The sequence below is a fragment of the Macaca fascicularis genome, chromosome 9 (genome assembly GCF_037993035.2).
Source record: "Macaca fascicularis isolate 582-1 chromosome 9, T2T-MFA8v1.1".
Taxonomy (NCBI): Eukaryota; Metazoa; Chordata; class Mammalia; order Primates; family Cercopithecidae; genus Macaca; species Macaca fascicularis.
The window spans coordinates 103,861,408-103,871,847 of NC_088383.1; the positions used below are offsets into that span (position 1 = coordinate 103,861,408).

The following is a 10,440-nucleotide window of genomic DNA, read 5'->3' on the forward strand; positions in this document are numbered from 1 at the left end:
GGGAAGGGGGAGGGGGAGGAGGGAGGGATAGCATTAGGAGATATACCTAGTGTAAATGACAAGTAAATGGGTGCAGCACACCAACATGGCACATGTATACATATGCAACAAACCTGCACATTGTGCACATGTACCCTAGAACTTAAAGTATAATAAAAAAAATTAAGGATTATATGTCATAACTAAATGGGATCTATATGAGTAGTGCAAGAGTGCTTCAATAAGAAAATCAATCAATGTAATACACCTTATTAGAAAGAAAGGAAAAATCTAACAAAATGACCATCTCAATAGAAGCTGAGAAAGCATAAGACAAAATTCAATTCTCTTCCTGATAAAATCACTCAAAAATATGAATAGAAGGGAAATTCCTTATAATAAAATATATTTATAAAAATTCCAAAGGTATTTTATGTCCAGTTGTGAAAATCTAAAAACTTATGCCCCAAAATCAGGGGGAAAAGATCCAAGTATATCCAATTTTGCTGCTGCTATTCAGCATAGCACTTAATGTCCTAGCCAAAACAATTAGACAGGAAAGAGAAATAAAAGGCATTTAGGTAACAAAGGAAGATGTAAAACTGTTTCTATTTTAAAATAACACAATTATATATAAAGAAAAGTTCATACAACTGACAAAACACAACGAGAGCTGACAAATGTTTTCAGCTTAATTTTAGAGTGTAAAATTGGTCCAGATATCTGTTGTGTCTGTTTATATCAGCAATGAGTGACATGAAAATAAAATCAAGGAAATAATTACATTCGCAATAGCATCAAAAGGACCAAAAGCCCTGAGAATCTATAATCAAGAAGATAAAAGATGGAAAACTATCAAATATTGCTTAGAAAAATAAGGAGTACCTAAATAAATGGCAAACCACGTCATGTTAAAGGATTGAAAGACTTAAAATTGTTAAGATGGCAATGCTTCCAAAAGTAATCTAAAGATTGAACGTAATCACTGTCACAATTCCAATGTCCTTTTTAAAATTTTTATTTGTGCAAAAATGGAAAAGCCAATCCTGAATTTATATGCAACTACAGGGAGAGGACTCAATTTCCAAATTTCCAAACTTCAAAACAAAACTATAGTAGTCAAAACAGCATGGTACTGGCAAAAGGAAAGAAATAAAGACCAATGGAATAAATTGAAATCCAAACGTAAACCTAATCATCTATGCCCAGTTCATTTTCAACAAACGTGCCAAGATCATTCAATCTAAAGGAAGAGTTTCAAAAAAAATAAATAAATAAAGGAAGAGTTTCTTCAACAATCAGTGCTGGGACAACTGGGTAACCACATACAAAAGAATGAAGTTGAACCCCTATCTCACTCTTATGCAAAATATAACTGAAAGTGAACGAAAAACTCAAATGTGAACTAAAACTATAAAATTCTTAGAATAAAACATCGGGTTAAATCTTAATGCCTTCAGAATTGGAAGTGGATGCATAGATTTGACACCAAAGCAACTAAAATAAGAGAGATAAACTGGGCTTCACCAAATTTAAAATGTTTGTTCATCGAAGGACAAAATTAAGAATGTGAAATGATAATATATAGGATGGGAGAAAATATTTGTATTTCATACATATTTAGTAAGCGTTTAATGCCCAGAATCCATAAACAACTACCTACAGTTGAACAACAAATGACAAGCAACCCAATATAGAAATGAGCAAAGGGCCAGGTGTGGTGACTCACACCTGCAATCCCAGTGCTTTGGGAGGGCTGAGGTGGGTGGACTGCTTGAGTTCAGGAGTTTGAGACCAGCATGTTTGTACAGAAAAATACAAAAATTAGCTGGGTGTTGGGGTTTGTGCCTGTGCTCCTAGCTACTTGGGAAGCTGAGGTAGGAGTATCACTTGAGCCCAAGAATCAGAGGTTGCAGTGAGCCAAGATGACAACACTGTACTCCAACCTGAGGAACACAGAGAGGCCTGATCTCCGAAAAAAAAAAAACAAAAAAAAAAAAAAAAAAAAAAAAAAAAAAAGAGCAAGGGCCTTGAATAACATTTCTCCAAAGATCTTGTAAAAATGGGAAAAAGCTGATTAATATCATTGGTCAAGTCAAAACCACCACCACAATGAAATACCACTTTGAGCTGACACAAAAAAACAGAAAACTACAAATATTAGCTATAATATGGAAAAGAGGAACCCTCAAACATTGATAGTGGGATTTTAAAATGGTGCATTTACTGTAGAAATGTTTAGTTGTTTCTCAAAAAGTTAAACATAAAATCACCATATGACCCAGAAATAACACTCCTAGGACTATACCCTGGAAAACTGAAAATATGTTCACGAAGAAACTTGTGTACAAATGTTAACAGCAACATTATTTATAAGAGCCAAAAGATCATTTATATAACACAAATGATCATCAACAGATGAATGACAAGCAAATTGTTGTATGTGTACATGAAAATGGAATATTATTCAACCACAAAAAAAACAAAGTACTATCACATGCTAAAACTTAGTTGACCCTCCATATCATTATGCTAAGTGAAAGAAGCCAGGAAAAAGGTCACGTATGCCATGGGTCCTTTTAAATGCTATATTCATTATAGGAAAATCCATAAAGATAGTTGATTAATGTTTACTACATGATGGAGTGGGGAATGAGGTGTAACTATTTAATGATAGAGTATGTTTCTGTGGAGTGATAAAAAAAGTTTTGAAAGTAGAGAGAGACGGTAGTTGTGATGTAGGGCAGGCGAGTCCCAATGTAGAGCTTAATCTGGGAGGGTTCTTGGCTTTGCCCAGAAAAGAATTCAAAGGTAGCTCAGAGGTAGAAGAAAACAGCTTTGTTGAACAGGCAGTGGTACAGGTCTGTGAGGGCTACTGCAGAGCAGGGCTATGGTATAGGGAGAGAGTAGGAACTCAGAGCAGTTTTGCAGTCATTTTTATACCCACTTTTAATTGCATGCATATTAATGGACAGTTTGTGAAGGGAAGGGGTCTTATCTTTTGGGTCATTGGGTGCCATGGAAAGGGGAGGTAACTCCTGGGTGTTGCCATGGGAATAGTAAATTGACACGGCATACTGGTGGGCGGTACTGATTGAAGGCGTCCTGGCCCTGTTTTAGCTAGCCGTCAATCTGGTCCTGTGTCCAAGTCCCACTTCTGGAGTTGATTCCCGCCTCTTACCTCAGTTGCACAATATTGTAATTGAAATCATACCATTAAAGTGTACACTTTAAATTGGGTGATAATGGTACATGAATTTCATCTCAATATTTAAAATGTCATAATTTTTTGAATTAATCTATACATTTAATGCAATCTGTTAAAATCCCTATGGGCTTGTTTGCAGAAATTGACAAGTTTATTCTTAAATTTATGTTGAGACTGAATAAACCCAAAAAAGCCCAGATAGTCTTGAAAAAAGCTTTGAGGACCCACACTTTTTGATTTGAAAATTTGATACAAAGTTACAGTAATTAAGACTTCAAAATGAGGTACTACTGTCATAAGGACAGACAGATCAATGGAGTAGAATTGAGAGCCCACAAACAAATCCTCACATTTATATTTAGCTGGTTTATAATGAGGTCGTCAAGACAATTCAATAAATAGTGCAATGAAAACAGGATTCACGCTCACAGGTTACCTAATAAACATCAACCTCCAACTCCTTTGTGCAAATTCATTTTAGGTTACACCAAATTAAACCTTCTCTCTTCCATCCACCAACTCTTTCCCATCACATACCTCTCCACAATCTACTCAGTCCATCTGAAACCTTTTTTCTGTTCCACACTGCAAATATTTTAAGGGCTATTTCAATATGCAGGGCATGCAAGAAGCCCATTTATGATAAGCCATTCTTTTCCATTGTCACATAATCTGTGTGCAATATTGATATCCATCTTCAGTTTATGGTAGGATATTTTATATTTTCTACTTATTTGTAATTGTTTCCATTTGACTGCAGTGTCTATATTATTCTACTCACGTAGATTACTTTTATTTCAAGAAGAGAGTCTATGCATTCTAGCTATTGGACAATTTTATATTTTCCATGATGTTTAGTACAGGCCCATAAATACAATACGTAATTAAGGTGCTTGTCAAGCATTGCTGGCCTGATCATTTAAACATCCTTAGTAAATTACAGAAGGATTCGATGAATCACAAAATGGACAAGAAATCAAATTACTGATCTGTTGCTAATATCTTACCTGCTCCATTTTGATCAGGAAGCAATCGATAAAGTCCCGAGGATTGTTAACATCCAGTGTTGCTTGGTGTTCTTTTACTTTCTCCCTAATGTAACTTTTTGTAAGAGCAACATTTTTAAGCAATTTGTTGTGAGTTCCTGGGAAACAATCAATGAGTAGAGGGAAATTATTGCAGACCTAAAAGAGAAAAGAATATTAAATATAAACATGTCATAAGACATATGTGTCTTACACCAAGCCTGATTGAAATTATAAATATGAATAAAATGTTATGTACATTTTGATAGGGAAATTTTTATTGTGCATGTATAGCAATTTTCTGTACCTAAAGATTGGAGGGAGAAAATTTTGAACAGGAAATCAAAGATGATAATTATTTTCTTCACTCATACATCATTTTATTGTATAAAAACATTTTAATATCAATTTTCTCATTTTTAAACCAAGTCTTCCCTACCACCTTGAAATATAAGATGGCATGAATTACTATGATTTATATTTAGTTCATGACGCTAGAGGTTAAGGGGGTTTGGGCAACCTGATAGAGAGCACAAAGCTAGAACCCACTGTTTTTATTTCTGTCAAGTAGCTTCAAAAATGGAATCAGTATTTTAGAAGTGCGAGCAGCTCAAAGATACCTTAAAACCCAGCTGTGCACCTGAGCAGTTAAGTGATTTCTCTAAGATCACACAATCATTATTTAGGCAGAGTGTAGGACATGCCAACTCAGCATAGGGTAAAATGTGAATGTTTGTTTATGGTTCATACACCATGAAACCAACCATTTTTGTCATTCCTAACCTAGCTGCCTCATCAGCCAGGATCTCAACTGAAGCATCAAACACACCTGCCCTATTCAGTATTTCCTGGCACCTTCTATGGTCACAAATATTCTCCCTCCTTGATGGAGATAGTCTTTCCCTAAATTAGAATATTTCTGCCAAGTAATGTGAGGAAGAGGTCAGTAAGCATTGATTGGAGGATAAGCCTACTGAGTAATGGAAACCTTCAGAAAGGGCCCGGATGTCCATGGAGTGATATGGACATGTTTTTGGGCTGTCACCAAAGCACTTTATTGAAACAGTCTTTGGGATTTAGTGGATAAATCACTGGTCAGGAAGTCACTGGGCTTGAAAGCCACCCCTGTATTTGGGCATTCATTTTCTGTGTGTAAAATAAAAGACTTGGTCATCTTTTCCAGATGTTCACTTCATAAATTTCTGAGCAGTACTGTGGTGTTCAAACATGCCCTTCATATAGAACTTTGGACTTACCAGAAAACATAGCATAAATAGTTTCCCAGGAAGATAAAATCTTGGCCTTACCTGGATCCATGGGGAGGTCAGAATCCTGAAGTTTACAGTGAATCTTTTCATCAGGGTGAGAAAATTCTCATCTTTATAATCAAATCGTTTCTGGAAAACAACGGAGCAGATCACATTGCAGGGAGCACAGCCCAGGATGAAAGTGGGATCACAGGGTGAGGCTAAAGATTTAAAAATGTTTTAAAATATTATTAAAAAATAAACATTTAAAAGATCTGCATTTGTTAAGACATAAAGGAAATTTAGAAATTTTAAACAATATCTTACAAATTCCCCATGTGTCCAAAAAAAATCAGCATGCATGAAATAAACATATTACTTTTACCTTAAATATGAGTTGAGCATTCCAGTCTAGCTAAGCAATGTCATTTCACATGTGGTAATTCACATCCACTGCTTTTATTTAAACTCTTTTAACCCAAGGGTATCTTTTATTTTGGAAGGAAAAAGAAGACTTTTTCAAAATCCTAATAATTCAAGTTTTTAGAGCAGAATCATGTCTGTCTGCAAAGCCTCTGGACAATAAAACACACAGAGAGGAAGAGAAAATTTGGGGACCTAGAAATGTCTTACATACAGTGAATAGCTGAAAGTATAATGTGCTGAACCAACAGGAATTAAAGTTAGGGAGATTGTGGGTGAATGCATGTGTCTGAGGGAACAAATGTGAAAAGCAGGTACATCCATATGGCATAGAAGAAAAACTAATATAAATGAGCATTAAGTATAACAGATTTGTTTATCTAAATAAGTAAAATGTTAACTTTTTATTTCAAATCTAAATCCCAGTAAAGCTAACCAAAACATAAATTGATAAATGGAATCTTTTTATTTCTTTTTCAATTTGTAAAAAATGAATGTCCTTCCTTTGGAATAATGTTTATCATTTTCAATCATCTTCCAAATTTAATTAATTTGGGCAAAACTACTCTTGTGGATTCTGGGATATTATTCAGTATAGTTATCAAGATAAGTATGTTTTAATAAAGTTTTAAATTTGACCATAAGTTAAGCCAAATCTGTCATTTTACAGGTAAATAAATTATTAAAAAGGCTTTTTTTTTTGGTACAGGAATCTCTAAAATGAAATTGCTGTAACCAAGTGACTAGTGAACATAAATGGAAAGGGTGCCCAGATTCACATCGATAGGTACTAAATAAGAGTGACATGAAAGGAAAGGGTTCTGAATAAAGTTGGAACATTGAACAACAGGAAACCTGCTGAGTTAGCAACTTCTATGCCAGACTCCTTTAAACATTACTGGGCTCTAAAGTTTCAGAAAAACAGTTGTTTTAGCCAAGGGGGTGAAAGGTAATTTAGGAAGCCTTGGTGAGTGTGTGTGTGTGTGTGTGTGTGAGAGAGAGAGAGAGAGATTCTCAGGTACAATCTGATATCCAGGTGTTTTTTTTTTTTTTTACTGCATTTGGGAGAGTGAATTTAAAAAGGTAATTTTATATCCCAGCTGATAATCACACTGATTATAACAAGCACTTCATAGGTGAGTAAATTGGCAGTGGGAGAAAAATGATTCGCACAAATTTCAAAGCTAAGATCCAATACAGTGGAAAAAAGATGACGAAACTGAAAACATAGCCAAATTACATTTAAGGAAGATAAGATAAAGAGTTTTTCATAATAGTTAAATTCTAGTTAAATTATTTATAAATTAGTATTTGTGTATTTTGCTGAGTTATACTGTAGATTATATTTACTCAAAATATATAAATTGTTACAGTAAGTAGTGGTTAACAAGAAATAATTAATCCTGACAGTTTTCAAATAGTACCGTGTTTCCTGAGAAATAACAACTGATGAAAACTGTACTGAGATATACCTAAGAAAGTGAAACCATACATAGTGTCATTACTGGCCAGAGCTGTAGGCATGGACCTGGAAGGAATTCCCAGACATGTGAGTCTGACCATATGAAAAAACTCTAATTAAATGAAAGCACATGTCACTTGGTTCATGTTCCATAAGGTGTGATGAGGTCATTTTCACCATGTCCACTTTCCTAGTGTTCTCTGGTGAAATGTTCTGGTGAAGGTAATGCAGATTTATGCTATGGGGGAAACCTTCTTCTTTAACTCTTTTCAAAAAATGAACTCAAGACCCTTATTTATTATTTCTGATTTGAAAACAAGGGAAAAAAACTGAGCAGAAAATAGGATTAAATGACCTTTGATTCCTATACCCTATGAACCAACACATTTATACAGGTAAAGCACAGGTACACAAAATTTCCCTTGTCTGTGCTTCAAACCTCCCTCCACCACCTGAGGGCTGACAACCAGGATGCACAATGAAGATCTGGTCACCCCTGAAATGTTTCCAAGGATGTCATTAGTGAAGACAGCTAACTGTTAAGGTCAGTGATGCAGAGTAGAGTCACCCACCCTTGGTTTTTCTCAACTCCTCCACAAGGCAGCGGGCTTCCTCTTGAACACGGTCCTCAATGCTCCTCTTCCCCATCCCAAAATTCCGCAAGGTTGTGAGAGAGAAACGACGGGTCTCCTTCCATCTCTTTCCATTGCTGGAAATGATTCCTAACAAAAAAGGGGGGCAGAAACTGGGAGAATTCATAGCCAAGGAAGAAAGTGCTGCAACACTGGGCAGCTAGGCAGATAGGCTAAGCTCTGCTGAGAAGCTTTTTAGGGCTCTGTTTTCCATCTTCCTCACCCCAGTTACCAAAGCTGACACAGGTATATGCACACCTACCAAGTCCGTTAGTAATTCTTTCAGATATTGGCAAAATGCCTCTTCCAGAAAACTCCTCTGCATTATCAATCAGGGCTTCCTTCACTGTCTCATATCCATGCAACACCACTACAGGATTCATGCCAAAATACACGGTGAACACAGGACCATAGACTTTTGAGAACTGGGAAAGGAAATGCAAATAGCAGCAAAATAAGTCGCTATTTGCTCCAAATATTACGTATGATTCAGACTGATATTTTCATTGTATTTTTTAATGTTTATATTTGCCACACATAGATTCAATATTTCTGAATTTTGTACATAAATGTGATGGTGATTGTCATAGCTGCCACTTATAGATGACCTATGATATGCTGTGCAATAACCCAGGCAATTGGTACACAAATCACAGTTCATCCTCACTTCAACACATTGAGAACATTCATTTGCCCTGTTTTAAAAATGAAGAAACTGAGGCCAGAGAATTCCAAATTCATTCTCAGAGTCCCACGGGTAATATATAGAAGTTCCAAACTTGAACCTCTGCTAATTTAAACTGATGCTTGAACAATTTATCACTCCCCCATGTCCACCTTGAGGCCAATACCCGGTTAAGGACTTCAGGGTCACCTGTAAAGCTCTTACCATGAGGATTCTGATTCAGCAGTCCTGTGATCAACCCTAGAAATCTGTATTATCAGTGTCACCCTAGGCAATTCTGATGCCCAATCCAGTTTGTAACTGCTGGTATTACCAATACGGAAAGATGAAGTACCACAAAGTTAGAATCAGGACATTCAGCAACTCCTGAAAAAAGAATCTTCCATTCTCCAGCAACCTTGACCACAGACAGTGACTTTGTTCAGAATCCAGAAGAATTATGTTAACCACCAATTGGGCCCTGACTGATTACTTCTTTCTTTCATGCATGTATGCTTGTCCTGAACCCACAAATATTTCTGTCATATCAGCCATCAAATGAATCTTCAGAGAAGTTCAATTTTCATGACGATTCTGAATAAAACACATGACTACTGCAGTAGAGGACTTATTGGATGAAATTTCTAATCACACATATTTCCCTTCACCTTCAGTCAAAAATCATAGCAAAATACTCTGAAACAAAGAGGTGAACAGCACTTCAAACTTTTGACATTGTATTAAATGATTCTATCATACAATGACCCCAATGATTCTGTATTCACAAAATGCATCAACTCACTCTACTATTTCTGACAATGACAGACTTAGAAAGACAAAAGAAACATCAAAGAAGTTCAGAGGGATTATTTTGCTTTACAATGATCTATTAAAATAGAGTGCTTCCAGGAATATATTTTGTCTAAAAATAGCAGTCAAATAACTTACCCTTTGCAAGTGACTGGAGGAACATAAAGCATACTTACATTGCTGAAAGATTTGCAGATGTCCTTAACATCTATCTGTAGAATATTTCCAATAATAGGAAGAGGAGTGGGGCCAGGAGGGAGTTTCCTTCTCCCAGAGCTCTGTCTCCAGAGTGAAAAGAGAAGCACAAAGGAGAGACAGAGCACCAGGACCACAAAAGGATCCATTGAAGACTTCTCTTCTTACTAAGACAGCTGAGAGCTTGCACTCCAAGGCTTTTATAACACTCCCTGCTAATTCAGTGTGTGTCTGTTTGACATGTAAAGTAAGCAATCACCTAGGTCCAATTTATACTTTTTTTCTGTGTGGACTTTGGCCCATGGATAGAGATAAAATGTTCTTTTGTCCTACTCCTTCTTTGCAGTGCCCATCTAGGAAATTCTGGTTTAATTATATTGGATTGGAGCCCAGGTATTGGTAATTAAAAGTTCCTGGTTGTTCCAATGTGCTGTGATGATGGAGAAATACTGAAGTAAATGATTCTATGTTCCAATATACTCAAAATTCCATATTATCAGATTAATGACCAGTTGGGAATTTATGACTTTGAGGGAAATCAGTGTATTCTGTATGTCGTGTATAAAAAATGTACATTGTAATGCTATATCAAAAAATAGAAGACTTAACCCTTGATAACAAAAGCCTTTCAAATATTTAGTATAGTTCACTTAAAATACAACTGCCTAAACATGAAATACTGAATATAACTCATACATGTTGAATGACTGCACATATATCAAAGTATTAGCTAATAAATGTATATATATATTGAATTGTATATAAATGATATACATAAATATGTATTTATGTTAT

General features: G+C 35.6%; 1 protein-coding gene across 7 annotated transcripts in view; it reads right to left on the reverse strand.

The window, feature by feature from the left end:
• CYP2C8 (cytochrome P450 family 2 subfamily C member 8) overlaps positions 1 to 9,889 on the reverse strand; it is a 28,968-nt gene extending 19,079 nt beyond the window's left edge. For 6 of the 7 annotated variants that reach the window (XR_012417985.1, XR_012417984.1, XR_012417986.1 and 3 more), the window contains exons 1-5: positions 9,627 to 9,889; positions 8,239 to 8,401; positions 7,917 to 8,066; positions 5,520 to 5,680; positions 4,195 to 4,371 (exon numbers count right to left, since the gene is read on the reverse strand). Coding sequence is in view for 3 of the 7 variants with exons in the window: in XM_015455889.3 (XP_015311375.3) it covers positions 4,195 to 4,371; positions 5,520 to 5,680; positions 7,917 to 8,066; positions 8,239 to 8,401; positions 9,627 to 9,794 (819 nt within the window). In the remaining 4 variants the exon portion in view is untranslated. The remainder of the gene's footprint in view (positions 1 to 4,194; positions 4,372 to 5,519; positions 5,681 to 7,916; positions 8,067 to 8,238; positions 8,402 to 9,626) is intronic. The other variant, XM_074002245.1, reaches the window with a different exon arrangement.
• Positions 9,890 to 10,440: the final 551 nt, after the last annotated feature.